The sequence below is a fragment of the Halichoeres trimaculatus genome, unplaced genomic scaffold (assembly GCF_033239565.1).
Source record: "Halichoeres trimaculatus isolate MK-OKI-2021-1 unplaced genomic scaffold, fHalTri1.1 fHalTri1_scaffold_9, whole genome shotgun sequence".
Classification (NCBI taxonomy): domain Eukaryota; kingdom Metazoa; phylum Chordata; class Actinopteri; order Labriformes; family Labridae; genus Halichoeres; species Halichoeres trimaculatus.
This window is the reverse complement of record NW_027437188.1, coordinates 22,922,950-22,947,814: the sequence shown is the minus strand read 5'-3', so window position 1 is coordinate 22,947,814 and position 24,865 is coordinate 22,922,950. Positions and strand designations below refer to the sequence as shown.

The following is a 24,865-nucleotide window of genomic DNA, read 5'->3' as shown; positions in this document are numbered from 1 at the left end:
ACTGACCAATCAGAGCACAAAGGGCTGTGACGTTGTGAGGTTACTGGAGGTCATTCTCGAAACCGAGCGTTTCAACGAGATCTTCAGAATGGCCTAAAATGAGGATATTGAGAATGCTATTGTGGGGCAATGAAGGAACTAAATGACTTGTACTGAGGGCAGAAATGCTTTACAGGCATCCTCTGGCATAGTGAAAAGGAGAAACAAGCATGATGTATCCACTTTAACACTGCTGGTCTCTTTCACCTATCCACGACATTCACACACTGAACTATCAGTATCAGCTAATGCATGCAGACCCATCCGCCTACATTTTCCTCTCAACTATGTTTCATTCAATTGTAAAGTGACCTTCAGTGTTCAGAAGGGCACATTTATATAAAATGTATTGCTTTCACTATCATAACCAACAGCAGGAGCTGCTGTGGTTTAGTGTCTTTCTAAAGGACACTTTGGCATGTGATTGCCAGGGCTGGGATTGGACTCTTGACCCTTCAACCCAGAGTTCCCTCCTTAGAAAAAAGAGATAAAGTTGTTTATATTCACCTATGAGTAACTCGTACTTATTCTCACACAGTAGATCTTGATATATGAGTAGAAGAAGCACAGCTGCATCAAGCTGAAAAGAGAGTAAAAATGGTGTTTTCGTATGTTACAGTATAAGCTGATGGTAATTGGGTTGCAACTCACATCCTTTATCATAAGTGCTCCAAAAAAGTTCTCATTGCAGCAAAGATGGACCAAAGAAATATAGTAACGCGTTAGCAGCAACTGTTAGCAGCAATAAAACAGTAATTGCTGTATTGCTGATTAGAAAACTGCAAAAAGTGTACCAGAAACAACCCATAGCTTAATCACTGAATTTACACAACTGACTGATACATTTCTGAGGTAAAGAGTTAGGGATTTTACCAGCTGATGGCATATTTGGAATAGTATTAGGTGTCCATGCTGCTTTGAAGACGCGTTTCCTGTGATGTGACTTCTTTACTTATTCAAAGTTGTCAACATTAGTATGCATTTAATTTGATGGGGAAAAAACAATTTGTCACAATTTTGTTAATGGAAAAAAACATGAATCAAACAGTTTAAATTCCCAGACGGCAGAAATTATAAATCCACCCAGCTTTGAATCAGAATCTCCTTTTATCTGTCGCCAATTTTTAGTGCTAATTTTTTGCAACCAGAGAAACTGGTTGCACTTATTCAGAGCCAAGAAGCGGGTTAAAAGCTTGCAACACATTTTTTAAAAAATAAGAAAAAGAATTTTAAGGCGTACTTTTCTGCACAGCTGGTTTCACTGCTGACATTCAACTGATCTGAACTCAGTGGAATCTGATAGGCTCTAAGTTTGCTCTGTATCCCTCAAATCTACTAGTTGAGTTCCTCTTCTTAGAGTCATCACTCTAACTCTAAATCTCCATGGGAACTGATTTACTTTGAAAAGAAGGAATGCTAATTGGAAGTTCAAGCTCTCAAATTTCACACATAATACATTGTGCTTCAAGCTACATGCCAATCACACTGCCTTCATGAATTTCCTCTGAATTCCCCGTCTTGTTGTACATTTTGCAGCAATCAATGATTGGAGATAATCTTCCAGGCGTCAGACATTTACAGTCAATTAAATTTATCCCACAAAAGCCCCTGGAGGCTTAACCGTATGTTTCTGGTGTTCCACATTCACCCCTGTCCACTCCCACTCTCGGCACTAATTGGACCAGCTCTTACCCGCAGACTCCACATACAGCGACTGAACTGAAGCTATACCTACACTTGGGCATATGCTGCATTCATATTGTATCACACAAACACCAGCTGCTAGCAGGGGAACGCTTGTCAGGTCTTGAAATAACTGGCACGATATTAGGGTTTTTTTTCTAACAGCAGGATCCAGTTTTCTGCAAGTTGGATTTATAAATGTGGGCAATAGTTGGGGAAATGCTCTTATTGGTTTTCTATGCAGCGAGAGTCACAGTAAGTTTGGTACTGAGGGAAACAGTTAACCTCACGAGACTGATGTTTACAAAGTATTAACCAGAATCATATATCTAAATGTCAGAAAGATTACTGAACTAGAACTCCAAAATAATTCATCACACGATGTTCAAAGTAAAAACCCTTTGGCTGATCAGTGCCGCCAGGTGTTATATTTGTGTATAATAAAGCCTGAGCTTGCTTTCCAGCATGACAAACACATATGTTAGAAGTATTCAGTGCCCCAGCAGTTGGAGTTTCCCTCTCTTTTGAATTTGTCCAAGCACTAAAGTCAGGAGGTATTTGTTAAGCTGAAATGAGAGGGGACACACAACTTGATGGACAAAGAAAACAAAATCCCTCTAAAACAACTGTTTGCTTTCCTGCCAAGTGTTAGATAAGAGGATAAGCACCACCCTTATACCTGTCCATTAGCTGAGGCTGACTGTTAAGCTGGCACCAGGGAGAGGTTAGCTCAAATTAAATGGATATAAAACTACTCAAAAACCAAAGGCTCTAAATAAAAAAAATAAACGGCCTTCCGGAGCTGGGGAAGAAGCAGTTTAGCTAATGGCTAAAATGGGATACAGAGCATGTGGAGTGGCTGTGGTCAAAGTCAAAGAGATAAATTCAGCACTGAAGAAATAAAACTTTAGAGGTAAAGAAAATATGTTTTCTGCAAAAACAAAAACAAAACAAAAACAAAACAAAAAAAAGATCCATGATACAAAATGGGACATGACAGGTGACCTGTACTTTTTTAAAAGGTAGTGTCTGCTAGTGTTGTGCGCATCATGAACGAATCGTTCAGTACCCGTTAATCACTTTACTGACTTGAGAATCATGATTCTTCGCCCCAAATGACTCATTTACTGACTCAGTACAAAGCTCACGGTAGCCGAGCCACTCACTCACATCACAGGAGAATGGATGGTACGTAGAATGGCTCAACTCACAGTGTATACAGGTCATTAACTCACCCACAGTACTTGCACATATGGGTCGCACTTACTTACTCACAGAATCACTCATACGAGTAACTCGCCAGCTCGAACGTACGTAGCATTACCGTCTCAGTCCTGGAAAGGTTCATGAGATTATTTTCCTGAATGCCAATTTTTTGTGAGAACAGTTCATTTTAAAGGAGGGGTAACTTTTTGATGACTGCTGACACTTTATTTTTATTTCACTATTGTAATTAGCTATTTCCATTTATTTTCATATAATTTGTCAAGAGGCTTTATTTTACTTTAAATCTAAATTTATTTGTGAGTTAGAAAAATAAAAGTTTCTTTAACCTATGTTGATCTTTCACTCTTCTTTTCACATTAGAGTGTATTAATTGTCTTTTTCAGTCATTTCGCTGGTATGAATCTCTCTGAAATATAGATTTCTATGCACTTTCTAGGTAACTGACTCCAGTGACTCAAATGACTCAAAAACCCGATTCACTTTGGTGAGTGACTCATTTAAACTCGACTCAGTAAAAAGAATCGAGTTTCCCATCACTAGTGTGCAGGAATTTTCATTACTTGTCAGTAAACACAAATTCAAACTGGACTCCTCCCTTTGGATGGCAGTGCACACCCACTGCCTCCAACCATGACTACGTGAATTCACTAGCTTCGCCACCTGCAGCACCGCGGTTCTTCGTTGGAGAGCCCCGAGAGCCGCGCACCTGACTTAGCATGTTAGCATAAGCTAATCATTGTGTTATTTGACACATACCTGTTCAGTAGAAAGCCAACTTGCCGTCGCTCTCCGTCTCTTGCTGCTCTCCACGTGCTCGAAAGCGATTAAAAGTTGAGCCAAGTTTCACCCTCGTTTAGGAAAAAGCTTTAACTGTTTGGCGTTTTGTTTCACTCTGGTTGTGTTTTTCTTTCTCCGTGCTAAGCTCTCTATCCCAGCCCTCGGGACAGCTTCTTCCTCTCGCTAATCAACACGCAAAGTCACGTGCGCACTGTAACCACACTTAGGCCTACTCTCCACCCAGAGACGTCCTGATGCAACCAAAACAACAACACACAGGCTAAGGAGAGGGAGGGTTATTCCTGTAAAAGTCGATTTTTTTTTTTTTTTTTTTTTTGAGAAAAATCCTACAGAATTTACCTCTAAGACACATTTCCATGGGAACGTACTAGTTTTTCATCCTCCAGATTTCTTTGAAAACGAGTGCATTTGTCATTTTGCTGTCAACAAGGGTTGATATAATTTTGTCTGAAAAAAAAAAACATTTCATTGAAAAATCTTGAATTAATTCTTTATTTCAGAGTTGAATAAAATACAGAAAGGATTCGTGACAGTGGTTCCTGTAATTGTCAGGCACTATGTATGCAATGATGTCATTTTACAACATACTTAATCAAATATTCATCACTCCAGCATGTTCCTGGCTATTGGATGTTGACAAGAAGGCTTACTAAGCAATCAGTCAGGAAGTGAAAAGATGACTGCACCCCCATTGGTAAGATAGGCTGCACAGCAGTGACCATAAAGACAAAAAAGGGTGTTGTAGCAAAAGATTTTCTTTTTATTGAGGACTTCTTTTTACCATTTTTCATCATCTTTCTTTCAGCTGAGTTTGGGCACAAACAGGTGGAACAGCATTTCTGATCTTAACCAGCTTCATGAGAAAGTTTTACCCTCTCCTTAAAACATGAAGCAGGAAGTAGGAGGAAAAGGTGTCCTATTAGCTCTCCTTCTGCTTCCTCTGATATGATGATGTGAACATGACATTACACTTTGCCCACAGTTTCACAGCCTCACTGTCTCATTACCAAAGGTTAATGGAACAGGTGGACCTCCCTGCTGCCTTCGCCTGCTCAGCAGTCCAGACGAGGGCTACCTTCATCAAGTTTTCCACATTTACCTGTGCTGAACCCGTCCCAGCACATTAGCTCATCACTAGAGCCCATTAGCTCCATTCTGACACTGTTTATTCAAAGTTCTCATATTCACAGAGTCTTCATGTCCATATGCCTGCCCCAAATTACAGCAGGTCCATCAATTTTTCAGGATTGTGCTGTCTACTAAACTTAAAGTATTGCCTGCAGACAGACTCATATGCATATTAATTAGAATGAAATTGACAGGACAATTATTCCAACAGCTGAGGACAAAACAGAAAGAAATTTGAAGTTTAAGAAGTGCCCAATTTCATCCTTGTGTCTTTCACAGATAATAGAAAACTATAATTTAACAGGAGCCATACAAATGCTGCCTACAAATTTGAATTTAACACGAATTTAAATAGAGCAAAAGACGGTAAATGTTCACTGTAAAGAGCAGCATAAGCAGCAAGCATATAGTATATTTCTCTTCATTCTGTCCCCCCACCCCCACCCCTCCAGCCCCATAGGCTATTAACATTATAGAGGGCAAAGCAGCTGGATCCAAAGGTTAATGTCCGCACCATTAGAGAGCGACAGAGCATGCGTTTTATCCCTGTTGGTTTAATTAAATTACAGGGAACTCATAAAAGGGGGATTTATCCTGCACATACAGTTACTGCACCCTTAATGGGGCACCACCTTCCAGCACAGCTGATTTATCCCCCTCACGTTTCAAAGTGGGTCGTCTTCTCACTGAGTTTTTCATGGCCTACTTAACAATACAGGGACTCGTAATTAGATCATTTGTCAAGCAAGTTGATTGCTTTGCTTGTTTCTTTTATGGTGTACAGGAGAAGGCATCTTTTTTTCTGTGTGCCACTCAGAATACCATCAATCTTACCTTTAAGTAAACTGGATATAGAGGCAGACTGAACTTTTCTGCCCCAGCTGCTTCAAAAATGATGACAAGAAAAATAAGCGTGTGGTATGGTGTGAACAATGACAAACATCTTGACTCACTTCCAGACTTTGTAGAAGTTTTTGTTCTCTCCATTCATGTGTGCTAATGGCACTGTGATAAACCAAACCTAAAAATCTGCCCTCAAAACGGAGCATTAAAAGAAAATGGAGATTAGACACCCTCTAGTGGAGGATCATTTCAAAAACATTACTCCACAATCCTTGACACAGTCTCATCCTCTGTTTCCAAAACAAAGCTTTCCAAGTGTGACACTGAATAAGAATTTTGAGTCTGGAATACCAATAATAATATTGAATATTTGTACTTTCAGTGCAATCTACATAGTATACACAGTTATAAAACACTATGTGTGCCAGTTATTCACAACTTGATGAATTAATCCTTTTCATTTTCAGCTAATCCCTGACTGCACTGAAGATAACCAAAGCTTTCTTGTGTATTACAAACTGTTGCATGTGGACCTTGAAACACAGGATAGTAGCTCTCTCCAGGCTTTGAACTTCAGGTGAGTGTCTGCAGTCGGAAGACACAACCTCTTGTTTCATATCTTGCAAGCTTTAATAGTTACATGCATGGTTGACATGAAAAAGGGCACAAATTTACACAGCAGCATTAATCACTCTGCTGACATAAACAAACTCTCTCAGAACAGTTGCTGCAGTGAATTATACATTATTTCAAGTATTAAAAATAAGTGAGTTCCCCTGAAAGGAGGCAGGCTTGGATTCTTCACATAAAAACTTGTTTTGCAAATAAATTACTAAAATTACCCGCTCATTCTCTTAGGATCTTTAAAAATGAATCCAGGTAGTTCGTGTCAACACTAACAGAGTGCAGGGTAATGGTAAACTTTGCATCTAGATTTTGATTAATTACACATGCATCTTCTACAGTTTACATGCAAAAAGTCAGCACAGCAATCAAAAGTCAGCAGAAATTCACTCTAGGTATACAATCTGCTGTCTGTCTTTTGAGTTCATGGTTCCCTGAAGTCACTGTCAGTAAATCCAGTTTAATGTGCGACAAACATGGAAAAGGTTGATTGTATTGGCATCATTTTCTTCCTGACTTGCCTGTTAGCTAAAGGAAAAGGCTGACATTGTGGAAAATACAATTAGTTCCTTGCTTTCCAAGACATGATCAACAATATTGTGTCTGTAAAGTAACTGCAAGATGCTGGAGTCAGCAACTTGTTAGCTTAGCTAAGTGCATGTTAGCCTGGCTTTGTTCAGTGACTGGATATACAGGGAACCAGCAAGCATGGCCCCCCACAAAGATAAGGAAGAAGTCATCTACCAGCCCTTAAGTAGCTAAGTAGCTTCCTTGTTAATACTTAAAATGATTTTGTTCAATATGTGAAAAACACACCAAACAAAAAATAGAAACTTTATTGTGATTCATGAACCAGGAATTGTGTTGATTTCTAAAATGTCACACTATACCTTTAAGACCCAAACAGTATTATTATTTCCTTCTCTCTTTCTTTCCTTCTCATGATTCTATTATGAAAGGTGCTCTATTCAGACATCCCCTTCCATATAGCTAACTGTCCCTGAGGGATTGGAAAGAAACATTAAGTGCTTCAATCAATAGCTCGATTCAGTACACAGGAGTTCTACATACATACATAATGCACCTCCACCAGTATGTGAATGTCACCCTGTCAGACTCATTACATCATTTAGCCTGTGCTGACCTCTCCTCATCAACATTTATTGGGCTGCTGCTAGCTTAGCCGTTTCAGTTTTCTATAAAAAGTCGCCGCCACTAAAATGGCTGCCACCCCTATCACAATGAGGACCGCCACAGCAATTCCCAGGCCAACAGATGCCCGCCTGCCATCAGACTGGCCACCAGACAGCGCTGTGCACAAATGAGAGTACCAGCATTATGGGAGGCTTAATTACAGCAGACAATAGAAGACATGGTGGCATGCTGCAGGTAATGAATGCTTTTTATATCTAGAAGAATCTAATTAGTAAGACGTTTGTGTATGGCTGTTCTCGTGGCAGTCAGGTAAATGAAAGACATACTCACCCTCTTCTTTGAAAAGCACAGCTGCAATAAGACAGAAAAAGTCAGTGTGAATTTGTGAAAAAATAAATTATGAAATACTTTCATTTCAAAAAAGTATATCTGATTAGCTGTAGATACATACTCATTTTTCTGACATGCATTACATCAGAGGGACCATGTAGTGTTTAATTTTATTTGCTCTTTTTTACTTAGGGTCATTTGAAACAGCAGTATTTTAACTGAATTAAAATTATTGGATTATCAGATTAGAGTAAGTGTTAGATGTTGCTTTATTTGATATGTAGTTTGATTGGTAGCCTGAATTACCATCAAGTAATGAATCATTTTGACCAGCTGCGTATGCCTAACTTCTTCAAACTGCATTTCTCAGTTCTTCCACTTTTTGAAATTAATCTATGGAAAGTTAACACGTTGTTGAGTTATGTGCCAAAGAACTTCTTTGCTTCAGCAGTAACTGTCACAGTGGGTTACAAGCTAGGAGGTGGGCCCATGTGTAGAATTATAAAGATTTATCTAACAAAATCCAACACTAGAAACCAAATCAAGAACAAGACCTCAGGAGACCACAGAGGGAGCACACAGACACAAGAAACAAGAAAGAAAAACTGAAGAAGACAGGAAATGAAGGCAAGGCATGAGAACATAAAGTAAGATCTAAAAAGTAAAACAGGAAATCAAAGACAGATGTGCGACAGAAAAAAGGACAGTGATGACTTGACTTGGTTTGATTATGAAATGTCATGGGGTAACTGCACCGTGTCCAGAAGTGTTCAAATATTTTAATACTGATGGACTATTTGAATGTGATATGGTGTCATTTGAGATTCAGAGGTGCTGGGATTCTGATTTGGTTGCCTTTTGACACTTTTTAGTTCTTATTCCAAGCTGCATGCTCATGGTTGCTAGCTGTAGCTTTTGCTCAAGAGTGTAGTTTTTATTGTCTTACTAACCCACAGCTAAGAAGCAAACTACAATTTTTCCCACATTTAAAACTTTTCATCAAACTATAAACCCTCCCCTGGTTGTTATACTTTGTGATCATTGCTCAAGAGAGTTTATGAAGGAGCTTTATTTTTGAGATTTTGATTTATGAGACCCACTGGGTTCTACTGTTACAGTTTTCTGATTGTTTTGAAAAAATGTTTTGAAAATGCAAAGGTACAAAGAGGACGTACGGGTCTGTGTCTTGGCCCTTATAGCCACTGTGAGCACAGATGGCTCAGTGATGCTCTCCTGAACCACCGTCGTCTCCACACTCCTCCTCTTCCTGTTGCATTGCTGTGGGTCAGAGAGAGGGAGAAGAGAGGCACAGGTTGATGATCTGTGTGGAATTAAACACATCTGTTTGACATGCATGAGGTGCCTTCCTACCTTGAAGACGCTGCAGGTACTGCGCTCACAGAGCCGGGTGATGCAGTGCAGATAGTAGGTAGAGATGGTCTCGTTCTGCTGCTCGATGAAGCGGAAAGCCGGGAAGAAGAAGCGCGCCTTCTGGCTTTCCCCGTTTTCCAGCATGGTGGTGAGCTGATCTATTGAGCACCTTTCAATAAAAGGCGAACCTCACAAGTGCCCCATTTGCACATCACAAGGATACATACAGGCAGTGTATTAATGATAGAAAAGAAGGGAGAGGGAACTAAGACTAGGGCTCCCTTAGGACTTAGATGTAGCTGCTCATGTAGCATTGACTCCTGTAGATATAAGTGAAGGTTTAATATGAAGCTGCTGATCCATAGTTATTTCTAGAAGGGCTGGGGAAAAGGTTAAATCAGGTAGAGATGTCTGAAGGTGTTTTTGTGACTTACGAGACAAACAGATTGAAGAAGGTGGAGTTGGAGGGCTGTGCGTTTGTTGAGGCGTAGCACCGATCCAGGAGGAGAAAGTACCTGTGGAGAAAGAATGAGGTCCCCAGCACCGAGTCAGAGACTCCAGGTCACAGGTGGAATCCTCAAGTTTACAATCTATCAAGACACAGTCATGAGGTTGGGGACGAGGAGACATGAGACTCAGGATTCCAGTCATGCAGCTGTTCAAACACTATGAGGTGTTTTTTAAATCAAAGCTTTTAACCTTTACTTTTACTTCAGCCTGTAAAATCTATTGAGCATCCCACAGGGAACGGTGGTTTAATTTGAGGATCGATGACAGCACAAAGCTTATCAGACGTGTTAAGGTAGAAAAATATCATTGATTATGATGAGTAATACTGTAGCTGAGGGAATATATCAGATTCAAAAACAGGGTCGGTGTCAAGCCATGATTCCTACTAGATATTTTATGTAATCTTGCAAAAAAAAAAAAAAAAAGAGAAATAAAAGCTGCAATTGATTTTTTGGGAAATGGTGTTTCTAAGAATCATCTCTTACTGGGTCTGCAACTTGCCATATGGTGCTGAACTGTCTTTACATTTCTCCAGTGTGCTAAGATGCTACAGCAGCATTTTTATTTCCTTCAACACTGATTTTATTTGTGCATACATTTTGTTTTGGGATTCTCAATCCAGACATTGTTTGTTCATTTGAGAACTACTTTGGGTTTTTTTTGCATGAAAGAAATGTGTGTACTTTTTACTCCAAATGTTGCTTTTGAGGATTTCTTTAGGTCAAAGAACTGTAAATAAGACATGGTTAACTTCTTCTCTTGACATGAAACCAACATGGTCAATCATGTCATCACTGAAAATTACACTTAAAAGGTGCAATACCAATGATTATTAGCTACAATGAGTAGCTAAATAATCTTTTTGTTTACCTCTCATGAGCTGGTGAATGACATGGAGCCTCTCAGTATAAGTGTCAGTACCTTGATGTGGAAATACTCTGGTGGAAGTAAAAAGCTCTGCTCTAACTGGAGTTTAACTATGTAAAGAAATGATGTGGGATTAAATGTATAGGAAAGTTCTTTGTTTGCAATTCAGATCCATTGGTTTGGGCCCAAAAGAGAATTTCTGACAGCTGTTAGACTGGAACATATGCAGATTGGGTTAAAATGGAATATGCATAAATTAGCCATCAGTGTGTTGTTTTAACAAGTTCACGTAATATATTAAACACAAACATTTTTTCCCTTTTTCATGTGAATTGTTTAAGTTTGATGAATAAAAAATCTGAATCAAGCAGAAAAAATGCAGGAATGTTACTGTGTAATGTATAATGGTCTTACTGGGATGTCAAGTTGGATGCCACCACCTGTACGTAGATATTTGTTCTCAGCTCCACGCCCAGAGGTGGAATGACAAGGGGCTTGGTGTAATTTTCATCCTTATAGAGGAAGAGGAGGGAAAAGAGAAAGAAAAAAAGCATACATATATAGGATTAATCTCTTATGTTACAATCTGGTCAAGGTCGAAATTAGAGTATGGATTCTGTATGTGGGGGGAGTCATGTGGCACCTTATACAAAGCCATGCTAAGGGTGCTGATGAAGCTCCCATTGTTGTCCTTCAGTGCAATGGAGGAGGAAGACCTAAGAGGAAGAATAGGATGAGATCACACTGAGAACAGAGCTGAAATCTCAGAAGTCTTAATGTGTCCTTTAACCTAGATACTAAAAACTTACACGTCCACCTGTGTGTTGTTAACTAGATACTCCAGTGGGTAAGCACAGGAATAGTAGTATTTGAGCTCTGCATTGTAGGTGATGGTCCCAATGGTGGGGTCAAAGGATCGGATTGCTCCGCTGACATTCACCGTCTGGATGTTGGAGAAGTCAGAGAATATTCCCGTCCCTGGTGCACTCGTGGTCTGAGGAATTATTCAGCAGAAGCATGATTATTTAAGATAAAGTTAAAAATAAATATTGGCTTGCGTTTCTGGCACAGCAGGCAGGGGTGATGAAACCACAGTTAGAGAAAGTGGAACAACTTTCTGATGCTTTTCAGTAAAGCAGGCTGCTGGGATTGCTTGCGTCTGTTACAAGAAGCTATGACTCATGTATGTTTGACTCAAATTGCTCTCTTTCTCACTCCTTTTTTGAGAACAAAAATAAAAAAAGACACATTCTCTTTCAGTTTCCTAAATTTGCTCTAGCTCTCTGCTTTTAAAAGTTAATGGTTTCTAGTCCCTTGTGACTTTTATTTATGTAACAAAATAGATTTGATTCTCACCAAGAAGTTGCTCCCACAGGCGTTTCCTTCTCTGATGGGGAAGCTGAATCTCACGACAGGAGGAGCCACTGATGTGTCCAGTGTCCCCTGACAGTCCACGTTGTCCCGGATGCGATTGAGGATGAGCAGGCTTGCATTATATCCGGTGTAGACAACAGGGCAGATTTGAATGGCCAGGTCAATGGCAGATGTGCCGCACACCACAGAGATATCGGTGTATTCTGATGGTGAGATTATTAAACTGTTACTGAGGGAGTAAGATGTGACTTTGATAGAATTATACCATTGTGAATCTGGCTCAGGATGCACATTGAGTTGGCAGAAATGAGAGAATGGTGGAAATACATAGATGCACAATAAGTGTGTCACATCATGAAATAAAGACATGCAATTTCATATCTTCAAACTATACTAAACATGAGCCATCAAAAAATATTACCAGAAATGAATTCATTCTGACTGTTTGAACATGCTCACTCAGTAAACACATTTACCAGCCCAATTAATACTCTTTCATCTCTGCTAAATAAATATCTAAAGTAAAATTAAATCAATAGGGGTCTATGTCCAAACTAAAATCAATATAACCCCTTTAGTCCAAAATAAATACAAGTGATTGAAGGTCAAAGCCATCTCACCAGGTCGCCTGGCGAACACTCCACAGTCAGATACGCTGAGGGCCTCTCGGCCCGCAATACACAAGGAGGTCAGTATGAGGAAGCTGAAATAAGCCATCTCACTGCTCTGCCTTCTGTGAAAGGGCTGAGGCAAACACACAAAGATGTCAAACACAGACAATCCTAATAAATCCAGAACAAAGAAGAGAAGAAAACATCTGTAGATCCGCTGAGGCGCTTTCTTAAACATTGGAACTCCAAATTTAGATGCTTAATCCAAGGCTGTCAATCAACTATATGCATCTTTAGTCTGGCTCTTACCTCCTCACCTCCTCAGTCTCTGCTGCTTTAGGGAAGTAGAGGAGTGGGCTGTTTTTATATATGGTGGACAGGACTGCTGTGTGGTCACAACATTGATTTGGGATTGGATGAAAACAGGGTCAATGCCATCTTTGGTGGGGCTGCTTCAGTTTGTGTGGAAACAATTCAGGTTTTGTGGCTGAAGTAGTGTGGTCCCCTCCTGAAGGCAAATGATGAAACCCTACACAGTCCCCTTCAAAGTGACATCCTTCAACAATGTCTATAAGGCTTTGTGACTGTATGTGAAATGCAGCCCCCCTCAGCTTCTGCTATGAAACTTAATAAAGTAAGAGTATGTGTGGTTTCTTTACAGCAGGGTCCTCACATAATAGAGGAGAGAAGTCTTTTGTCTTCTCAGGTGTTAGCTGGTTTAATCTGACCTGGTTGACTATATAGAAAAATAAAATATAACTAAAAAATTGTATATGTTAAGTTATAATAATAATGGTATTTTCACCAAAATATTGGGAGTCAAACAGAGAATCTGCCTGACATTTATTATGTCCAAGCCTTGTAATTTTATTTCTCCTTAGGTCTAAGTAGCACAAGACTTCTAATACAATATGTGGTGGTGCTGTGATTAGCAATACATATCCCAATATATATAGATTATTGCTAACATTTTGGCTGTTTTTCATTTTTACATTTGAGCAGGTGACTGACAGACAGTCAGAAACTTAATCTTGTCAGGTGAGTCACCTGGGAAGAGAGCACACTGATCAGGGTCAAGTTGGAGGATGGGGTGTCTACAAATTCAGGACACTGAGATTATTGTCATGACGTGAACGTCAAACATGATAAGAGTCATGCAGTAAGAGTCATCTTGTCTATTTTAAGTACTTTCACTTGGGAATAACACGTGAACTTGGCCTCAACATTGAAATACTGTTTTCCAATTCAGCACAGGGTTTGATCTTTTTTTTCTGATGATAAACCAAGAGAGCACAATCACGTTTTCCACTCTTTTCTGTTATCTGTGATCATTGTCAATGCGGAATTCTTCCCAAATGGCTGTTGAATTGAGGGATTAAAGTGATAAAGCGCAGTGAATGAAGCAGCGCTGTGTGGGTCACAAAAACAGCCTCAGAGTCACACGTGTGAGAAGCAGCTGCCGCCAACAGACATTTATATAGGTCATCGGAATAAAAAATCAATACCACTGAAAAATTGAAAGATTCATTCTTTAAGTCATCAAATGAGTCTGGTATTTGTTCATTTTCTTGAAGATTGCACACCTACCAGGCCATGACATTTAGAAAACTTTCACACAGTCTGTTCCAGTTTTCAAGAGAAATATGCAAACTTCACTGACTTAGGATACAGTGATACAATGGCAATGCAAATATGTATCTTCTGGTTAGTAGAGGGATTTTTGCAGTTTGATTGAGGATCCACATGACTTTAGAAATGTAATTTCCAAAGAACTTATTTTATAGGTGCAATTCAGGGCAACTCAACTATTTTTTAACTATGTACTTGTTTTCCAAAGGGTTTCTTCAGGTAACCAACCTTAATCAAATATATAAAATACATATCTCTAACACTTTAATTTAGGGTGTAGGTTTTCACTTAAAGATAGCCATATAAAAAAGAGGTTTTACTTTATTTATTTTTTTACCTTTAACAAGTTGATTATTTACTATTAACGTATTTTATTTTCTTAACTCGGATCTGTCTGATGCTGCCATGCCAACTCACCGATTGTATGTGACTTTGGAAAAGTAGAGGTCTTTTTGCTCGCTCCACATCTTTCAAAAAGACACTCCTAAGGCCCTGTTGCATTGGAAAGGTGGGTAAAGGATTTTGTTGTGTCAATTATAATTGTTTTTGTTGTTTTTGTTAATTAAAATCGAAGACTTGAGAAGGATGCTTTAGCTAGTCTCTCGCCGAGAGTTAGCTCACAAGATCACCAATCACTGAGCTAGCTAAACTTAGAAGTCTCTTCTCTCCGAAGTGCTTAGCTAGCTTACAACTCATAACCTGAACATGATGGGGTTAAACAAGACTAGATACTTAAGTTTTATATGTAAAACGTGGAAAAATACAGCTCACATAATACAGTTTTTTGTTTGTTTTTAGAAGAGCTGAACCGTTGCACCCGTTTTTTTTTTTGTCTTATTCAAGCTAACGCAACTACAAGGTATTAGCTTGCTAGAGCACAGATATGAGTCTTATGTCAGTGGTAAAGCATTGCTTTAGACAAGAAAACAAACATGTTTCTTGAAATTTTCGATTTTTGGACTAGCTTTATATAGGCTTGTATCCCACATAAACTCTGCCAACATCAATATGCCTCACATTAGCTTCAAAACATAAAGCTAGTGGATAAACACTTCAATCAGCACAGGACCTTAAAGCTATAAATGGCACATATTTTACTCAAACTAAAGAACTCTTAATATGATAATGTTTATTTTCATACAACAGATATTTTCTATTCTTTTGTCAACCTTATTGTCATGACATGTTTAATTTTGCAGAAATATGTCAGACTCAGCTCTCCACACACAGTGTTTGCCTATACACGGAACAATTGTGCTGGTTTGGAATAAAGACACAAGAGCAGTGGTTATAAACGCCTATATTTCCAATGCAGTATTTTATTACATGTCCTAAAGTTTAATATGTTTGCATTTGCATCAGGTTTATGAGCAGGAAGCACATATTAGCATGTTAATTGGGAGCATAACAATGATGATGAGATAGTAAAGGCAATAACACAAAACTCATACAGTGGGTTTAATGTAAATGTTTAATATCAGCAAAAGGAGGAGCACACATGCATATACATAAACACCGTATTGGATAATATTTTATTACATACAGTCAGTACAAAGATGTGATAACATGCAGATGTTTACTCATTTAAAGCCAGGGTTCCAAACACCTGAGGCTTCAGCTGTGTGGAGGCGAGACTTTCGTAGGAGATGCACAGAAAGCAGGAAGAAGCCCAGGCTTACCCCACCCAGGATGGCCACACCTGCAATCAGAGCACTGGTCACAGGGTTCATTGGGTGGGAGGGGTCACCAGATGCTGGGGGATGGAAAGGTGAAGAAAAGCAGAAACTTGAAACAGAGATGTTCTCTGACGACGGCTTAAACATGACCTGGAACTGACTCATTTTTCTCATAGAATGAGAAGTGAAACCTTTTTTGTTATTCCTATAAATCATCAATACCCAGAATATCGGCTGTCTTTGTAGCCAAATCTGGGAACTCAGTCACAGGAGAAGTTTTAACCTGTTTATCTTTTATGGTATTATGTAAAGGAACTTACCTAGTTGAGTGTTGTTGACAGGAGTTTCATCTGAAATAGTTTAAAGAGCTTATTAGTGTTGTTTTTACATTTAATTTACCATATCATTGAATTCAATACTGTATCCTGATATACTGTGGCATTATTTTGGGAAATATAACCTATTAGGATTACCATTTCAATCTCATGTATGTGTACAACTAGGGATGCACGATATTGGATTTTTGCCGATATCCGAAATGCCGATATATCGAAACCCCTTATGGCCGATACCGATAATCACAAGTTTGTTTGTTTTTTTCACTGTAAAGAAAGCTAAGTCTATCCTGTACTGGAATTTATATGTTACTCTAATTGTGACGGTCTTATTTGTTTATGAAACACACATAAAACAAGACAAAAAACATTTGATTTTACCATAAATAAGAAATGTATTATTTTTTCAAACTCAAGACATTCAGTATTGGAATACAGAAAAATAATTTCTTTAGATCACATGAACTTTAAATGTACAATGCATTTTCAAACATAACCAAGTTGCATTTGATTATTTTAGAGCTACTGTAACAACCTAGTGACAGACACAGAGCTCTACAGTGCAAATAAATGAAGTGCTACATTTTATTTAAGGAGCTTATTTTTCAGATGGAAAATAATAATAATGCTAACTGAATAGCACCTTATCAGCTGTGCATATTGGCAGAAATTTTCATATCTGCCGATACCGATAAACGTGTTTTTCAGCTTTTATCAGCCGATACCGATATTGTGCCAATAATATCGTGCATCGCTATGTACAACAGGAAGCAACAGCAAGGAGACAGGAAGCTTAGCATAAGACATGAATCAGAGAAAACAATGGCCACACCATCCTAAGAATAACATTTTTTTCTATTTTCACCTTTAAAAATCACTTAATTATAAATAAAAGCTAAGCTGAAGTGAAAAAAAGCAAGTTAAATTTTTACTTGGAAAATGCTTCATTCAGTATCATCAGACTTTGAGGTGACTCTGCCGCCTACATTTCACAACATGCTGCTTTTGCAACAAATAAGGTGCAATTTATTCATTGTCATCAATTTTACAATTTTATTGAATTTGATGTATGAAATTTGAAAGAGGTGGCTACAAAAAGGTATTAGTCTCGTTTGGGTCTGTTATCTGCTTTCTCATCACAAGTATGCCATAAACAACTCTACAACAAGCAGCCAGATGCATTAGCCACCAACATAACAAATACTGAAGGGTAGATCTAGTCTGACTCAATCAAAGATGCAAATACCAATTAAACAGTTAAACAGACGGCCAAGAGGTTAGACAAGTTACGAAGTTAAGTTAATTAAAGGTATTTCTAACTTACAAGTAATGGATTCATTACTAGCGTTTTATTTTGGCTATAACAGCTAATGAGCTAGGACAGCTATTTTGAATACAGCAAAGATCCCCAAACATTTTCATTATCCATTGCTTTTTCAAGTTATTGATGAACAAGATTTAATTTTAATTATTGAAAATTCTATACATTTATTTAAAGGGGCTGTGAGGAGTTTGAAAGCGATCTTGAAAGAGGCTCCCTTCTAGATATGTGCCTGATCGTAACCCATACTTTAAAATTAGATTATCAGCACCAATATTGCTGGTTAGATGTTTTTTTTTTTTAATTGCTACTTCTTAGCTTCCAGTTTGGGTCGACCAGGACTAGATTGATGTATGGGGCGTCTTGGTCTTTATGACAACACCACGCTGGCTGACGAAGCTTAGTAGTCAGAAGAGATAAAAAACAGAGATCTGTGTTTTTCTCTGCTTAAAACAGTTTCTGTGACTTGTTTTGTAGTGATGGTGGTGGACACTGGAGTGTAACTGTCAGACAGAAAAAGGACAGAAGAGCAGAAGAAAGCTAAAGTGATACAGCCTGAGCTAAAGGCTAATTAGCCCCAACTAAAAGTTGTGACTATCTCAGGTAAATGTGCTGAAGTGCAGGTATTACATTTTGAATTAATCTTCTGAGTTTATCACAACTTAATATAAAAAGCACGGGCAGTTCTTTCAGCAAGAAAGTGTATAAATATATTTCCGAAGTGTCAAACTAATACTTAAACAGCGTTTGTGATTCATACCACTCCTCGTGATGATTGGCCCTGCAGTGATGATGGCATTCCCAGAGGCTGCTGGTGGAGAATCAAGGCTGTCCTCTATATCTCGCTTACGCCGTCGCCCACAAATCTGCAGATTGCATGATCAGATTCAGCTATCGTTAAAATCAGAGCACGGACATGGATTCACAGATTGACGTTCATTATCTTTCTCACACTCACTGGTATAAGCAAAATGCAGTCGTCTGCCCGGCACAGCTTGGTGACGCAGTGCAAAAACACTGTCGACATCTTTTGATGTCTGTGTTTGACAAAACGGAAAACCTCAAAAGAAAATCGTCCTGTCTGGCTCTTGCCATTCTCAGATACTGTTGTCTGTGGGTCTTTGTAGCAGCTGTGTCAGAGAGGTAACACACAGATACACACACATAAGTCCACATGCTGGAATGACAGATTTGATGTCTCCACATGCTCTTAAGCAGACATCGAGACGAAAAAGTAGCATTCAAGGGGGATTAGCTGTTTGGGGATCCTGAATAGGTAATGACTCTCTTTTGTGGTTTATCAAGTCATCATTTTTAGGAAAAAATACAAGTGAGATTACCCGAAGAAAAGGTCATAGCGGAGTTCATCATTAGGATTCCCTGAGGGGGTCGCGTAACAGTAGTCCATCAAGATGTTCCACCTACAGAGGGAGAACACTGTGAGACAGGATGGAGGATAGAGATCTAACCGCACATGGGAAAACAGGGATAAGGGCTTTCTCTGACAGTCTGGCGCCTTCGTGTAGAATAAATATGTAATGGTATAATGACAGAAAGTAAAGGCGAAATCTCTTAAAATGTCTAGGAAAGGTTTTCCTATTGGCCAAAGATACAATATCTGCTTAAAGGAAAAGCGCAAAAAAAATGAGGTTTCATCTCATACCGTTTGTCCAAGTTTGTGGCTTTAACAGCTGCAAATACTCTGGTTTTCAAAGCCAATCCAGTCATTGGGATAGAGAGAGGCTGGTTGAAGGCTGAATCCTGTACATGAAAATGTGAAATTGTGACAGTGAAGAGGAAAGACAGCTAGATTGTCTTCTTGGCCCAAAACTAAACACTTCAAATTAATGGAGCTACTTGCACATGACTATTCATAGTTGCTTCCCCCACTATTTTCAGTCCCTTTAAATGCTGTGCAGTGTAGTTTTTGGCATATATTATCTGCTTTTAGAGTCAGAATAAAACAGTGTTTCAGCTCAAAATCAGAAACTGTGAAAAACCATATACTCACATTGTACAGGATCATACTTAAAGTGCTCACAAATGTACCGTTGCTGTCCTTGACTGACACAGCAGCAGAGGAGCTGTAAAAAATTAAACACATAGACTTCAACTTCTGTTTCTCTTTAGGGATGCGTACTGAATAAATATGAATCTAAGATTTGATTAAGTCGAATTATAAAGCTACTGGAAATTTTTTTAATGTCTGTTTGAGGCGGAAGATGGTAGTTTATGAGGATGTATGCATATGCAATTCCACAGGCCATTAAGAAAATATGCATAATCTAAAACAAATGGCTTTCAGAATACATTCAGACACAAACCCACTCAGGTATTAAACCAGGCGCTTAATTGTCAGTGTAGTTTAGGAAAACAATTATTTTTTTCTAATTTGTTTCTAATTAAATTTATAAGTCTTCCTTTCAAGTCATATGTTGTATTTGATTTCTCAGGGGTTTATTTTGGTGGCAACTTACGAAGCCAGCTGTGAGTTATTGACCAAGTATTCCAGTGGGTAGCTGCAGCTGAATTTATACAACAAACCCGGCAGGTAGCTGATTATAGTTGGCGGGTCAGGCGTGTCGATATAGCCGGAGACATTCCCAATTTGTACCAGAGACATGTTCCCATAGGCATTTGCCCCGTAAGCAGTGCTGACCTGCAGAGAGAACATCTCAGACGTGTCACTTTGCTTTCTGCCGAGCCAATAAACAGCATGATGAGGCTGCTCATTGATTATATTAAAACTGTGTCGGCCTATTTTCGTATTCCTCACCACCAGGCTGTTTCCGCAGGCCTCCAGAGTGCTCAGACTGATGCTGAACAGGACGGCCGTGGGAAAGGTGTTGTTGTTGATGAAGCCACGACATTGGGAGTCCCCATGGTGACCATTCAGGGCCAGGTCTGCGTCAGTGTAGCCAGAGAAGAGGACGGGGCAGAAGTTGATTTTTAAGGTGATGGTTTGAACTCCACAGTACACGCTGATATCTCGCTCACCTGGAGAAGGGAGAAAGAGGAAGAGGGCTTAGTAACAAAGTTTTTGCAATGCAACAGTGGCAAAGAAAAAGCCTCAAGAGGTAGAAACCTCAAGCAGAACCAGACTTATTCATTAACAGCCATCTGCCACAAATGTAAACACTGCAAGAGAGGAAACATTTGGAGCAACTGAAAAAATACATGTAAAAAATTAACAATGCGTGAAAATAATAGTTATATAAATGAACAAAAGAATGAATAATAAATTAATAATTTTATATGTAAATATTTAATGATTGAATAGAATTAATATGTAATTGCCAAAAATACAAATGAGTAAATAAATGAATAAAAATCTAATAAATTATAAATTACTTAATGAAGACTTGAGTGAATGAATAAATAAATAAAATAATAAAGAATGAATGAAGAATGACTGATTTAGAAAAATAAAAATAACTTATTGATAATGAACAAATAAAAAAAATCAAGAACATTAAACACACCAAAATTGGATAGTACGTAATCAGTAAAATAATTCAAACAAAAATCATGTTTTAGATGAAAAAGCACAAGTGAAGGACCTTGTAGCTTTTTCGTCTACAGATTACATGACTTCTGTTTATAATGTCAAAATGAAACTGAAAAAAAAGAATGTTAACTGAAATCTTTGGAAAGAATTCAGCCAAAGTTTGCATGTTGCTCAGGCTCCAGGTCCTTGTAAGCCCAGAGCACAGCTGCCCGTCTCTCTCCTTAGCATTTGTCAGACATCTCAGGGGTCAAATAGTTCCTGATTTGATGGCAGGACTGAAACCCTGCAGATCTCTGGGTCAATGGAGTCCAGGTTCCCCCCAAAAATCCCTTTGATTGAGACACATCTGGCTCAGAAAAATACAAGGTCAAGGTTGTGTCATTAAGCACTGCTCCAGCATGACACATGAAACTGGAAAAGCATTTCCAGTTTTTCAAAGAATGAAGTCTGATCATCAGTGCATTCATGTCTAGATCTTTGAAAATAAATGCATGAAAAAGTTTGTCAGCTCTACAGAAGATTTGTTTAAAGAGATTTGTTTCACTTTTATTTATGACCGTGAATGCTGTAATATTTTCATAAACAGTTTAGTATAAGTAGTGACTTTTTAAAAAGTGTTATTATTTTTTTATGTGCATAAAACAGTTTCTTTATGTGACGGAGTAAATCAAAAAGCACTAAAAAAAGCAGTTGTTCATTTTAATGACATTCAGAATAAACTTATAGAGTCAGTCTAAAGACAGAATCAACCTTCAGTGTGTGTAAATTTTGCAAATTAAAGCCTCTTCTATGCTTTGAGTGATGTCTTCTTCTGTCAAATGGCTTCTTCCAGATAAATGTAGTGTGAATACTTTTTAGATTAAATTTAAGACAAGTTGGCAGAATGTAACAATCATTTTAACCAATTTGATCTATTTCTCACAACAATTAAAAAATGTTGAAAGAAAAAAGGCAGTTTTCATTAGTCTAAACCTCACTAGTGTCAGTGTATTCATGTTAATACAGAAAAAATAAATAAAGTCAGATCAGAAGAAAACACTTTTTTTTCTTGTAAAACCTAATTTAAAAAACTCTGCCTTTACTGCTTGTGCTCCATAAATTCAATCTATGTGACATATTAATTAATTTTTATCCTCTTTTAAAGCTTCCCTGTGTGTGTTTCTCTATGGTAGGACTGATCAGACTCCATGTCCTGTCTTCTTACCAGGAAACCTGCTGTGGTAGTTTGCATCACAGTTGTATCCGTTAAACTGTGCTGAGACTGACCCGACATTACTCGTCAGCAGGAGCATGACAAACAACATTGCAGTCATTTCAGCACTCGGGAGAGGTTTGTCCACAGTCATCTTCACAAGGTCAGCATCGCATTAATCACATTCCCAGGGTACGAGTTCAGAAACAGCACTTATCCCAAAAATTAGATGTTCAAAAACAGCGCTCCAAAGCCTGTTTCCTCGACTGCTGCACGCTCTGACCTCTATCAGAGTAGTACAACCTTCTTTCCCCAGGTCCCCTAATCCTTCTTATCCTGCTCCCTCTGGCCCCCCTTTTACCTCAGGCGTTCATTTTGGCCCAAACCTTGATTACACAGCCCCTTTTCAACTGAGGTCACCCCTCTTTCAAGCTCATTTCATCCCCCTTCCCTTGTCTCAACCCTTGTTTCTACCTTTTCTTCAATATTTACCTGCGTCCTGCTTTCTAAAGTAATTGTTTGAACCACTTTCCCTCTTGTTTGTGCAAAGTTTACCACTGAGGCTGTGGTTTTTTGAGAAGCCAAAATAAACACAACATCATCCTTATTTGCTTTGTGTGCAAAGATGAGAAAGATAGATTTCCCAAACACTTTAGTACAGAACATGGGAAACTCTGTCAGATCTGAATGGTCTGGACAAATCTTTTCACAGCGCCCAGAAACCTGAGCACACTCTGAGGGTTCCCACTCGTCTCTCCTCGGCCTGATCTCCGTCTGTCAGCTCACACAAATGCCGGGGCCTCAGCAGGGGAGTAGGGGGGGCCATACCGGGAATTAAGCTGTCATCGGCTGGTGTTGCGGCCCGCATTCACATGAACATAAAAGTCAGCTCACGGTCTGATGCAGGGCTGTGTGTGGGTAATTGTGATGCACAAGGCATCACTTAGAGTAAAGGCATTCAGTAGTGTGTACAGCCCCAGCACGATGGTTTGCTCAGCATCACAGAGGGTAAAAAGTGAAATCCTCGGTCTGTTTTTACACTTTGTAATTCTGCCTCAAGAGTTTGACACAAGTTCACCACTGCTGATCTAACTGGATCTTTTCATTTCCTTCAAAAAGTAAACAGCTGCTCAACCGATCAAAACCCAGAGCCTGGAGAAGTGTCTTCTTAAACTTTTTGTCAATTACACGTTTCCTTATAACAATACCTAACAGAGCTGTTAATGTACAGTCTTTGTCATTGTCTTGCTTTCTTTGACCTGGCAGTATTCTGTCATGAATAAATCATTAGATAATATCTCACACTATCGCCAACAACAGAAGAGATGCATTATTGATAAGCTAAATCTGTATCAGGAGAAACAAAAACAACTCCTCTGAAAATATTTGAACTTTGTTGATGTTTAAATCCCAGTGCACCATGTTTGGAGCCTTGAGGCAACACTTTAGAAATCCTAAATCTAAAAGTTACTTGAGGACTTCACTTGGTCTTTTTCACTCATAGACTGTATAATAAATGGATGTAGTATCTGTGACATCACAAAAAAAAAAAGATTTCTCAACAAAATTCAAAACATGTTTATAATTCAGCTGTTTAGACCATATTAAGATGATGAGTTTGCCTGGTTAGAGTCTTAGCTTACCTGATTAGCAGACAGGTACACTGTTCCTGCCAGTAAGGAGGCTCAAAGCCAACCTCTTTGCCTCAAACCACCTTGACAGAAGTTAGTTTGAGTATTACATTTACAGTATGGAACTAGATGATGATTATCTTCAAAACTCAGAAACTTTGTACCAGAAACAGATGGGTAATGTCACTGAGAATATTTCCATATAGTCTATGGCCTGTGTATTTTAGTGGTTTCTGACCAAATGGAGCTCTACAACACAGAGGAATTAGTCTTTTAAGTTTCAGTCTTTAGGAAAGAGTAGTTACATATCAAGTTGAACATGGCTTTGTTGGTTTGGTCTTTTTATGGGATAGACGGAGTAAGTACATCTGGTGGTAATGGAAACAAACGCCAAAAGCTTTTATGATTTTCCGTCCTCTTTCTACAGTCTTTAAAACGTTCTCTCCTGTGCATCCTGATGTCCTTGAATCATTTGAAAGCCCAGGGCCAGAACAACAAATGGGCAAAATAGGACTCTTCACCAGCGTTACCTAAAGCTCTTTGGACAAAATTGAAGTTGAAGAAGGTTCTGTGTCTTAGTTGCTTAAAACTTAAATTTTTCAGTTTAATTCACCGCTTCATGACATTATCACCAGGTGAAACCTCAGCATTGAATAGCAACTGGAAAGGCCATATAGTGTGATAAGTTCAGGATAAAATAGATAAATGAATATTTTTGGATGGATTCCCTTGCAGTGTTTAGCAGAGTTGCTGAACTTATGTAACCATTGACTTTCATCTCAATCAATAACTGCTCATGACTTGTGTGACTTGTGAATGAAGCCTTATTAGAGGTAAAAGTAAGACGAACAAAGCTAAAAAATAAGCTATGAGGCTGAATTAGAGTCTTGGGTTTTTCCAGGTCTAAATCAAAAGTGAGCTTGGTTTAAATTATCACCCTCTGATACCGTAAAGAAACAAAGGTATCATGTTTGAGCTTTAGAGTATTTTTTGTCTTTTATGAACACTTCAAT

The 24,865-nt window shown here is 38.6% G+C and overlaps 2 protein-coding genes across 2 annotated transcripts; both read right to left on the bottom strand.

Moving 5' to 3' along the window:
* Nucleotides 1-7,516: 7,516 nt before the first annotated feature.
* Nucleotides 7,517-12,666, bottom strand: LOC141798362 (zona pellucida-like domain-containing protein 1). The gene is made up of 10 exons (XM_074680262.1): nucleotides 12,570-12,666; nucleotides 11,932-12,152; nucleotides 11,385-11,569; nucleotides 11,219-11,291; nucleotides 10,990-11,087; nucleotides 9,633-9,713; nucleotides 9,199-9,367; nucleotides 9,003-9,105; nucleotides 7,828-7,848; nucleotides 7,517-7,653 (listed from the first exon to the last, which is right to left on the bottom strand). The coding sequence occupies exons 1-10, from the start codon at nucleotides 12,664-12,666 to the stop codon at nucleotides 7,517-7,519; spliced, it is 1,185 nt and encodes a 394-aa protein (XP_074536363.1).
* Nucleotides 12,667-15,680: 3,014 nt separating this feature from the next.
* Nucleotides 15,681-22,530, bottom strand: LOC141798245 (zona pellucida-like domain-containing protein 1). The gene is made up of 10 exons (XM_074680089.1): nucleotides 22,234-22,530; nucleotides 20,298-20,518; nucleotides 19,999-20,180; nucleotides 19,533-19,605; nucleotides 19,185-19,282; nucleotides 18,862-18,942; nucleotides 18,480-18,651; nucleotides 18,282-18,387; nucleotides 16,186-16,215; nucleotides 15,681-15,942 (listed from the first exon to the last, which is right to left on the bottom strand). The coding sequence occupies exons 1-10, from the start codon at nucleotides 22,373-22,375 to the stop codon at nucleotides 15,770-15,772; spliced, it is 1,278 nt and encodes a 425-aa protein (XP_074536190.1). The 5' UTR covers nucleotides 22,376-22,530; the 3' UTR covers nucleotides 15,681-15,769.
* Between the last annotated feature and the right edge of the window lie 2,335 nt (nucleotides 22,531-24,865).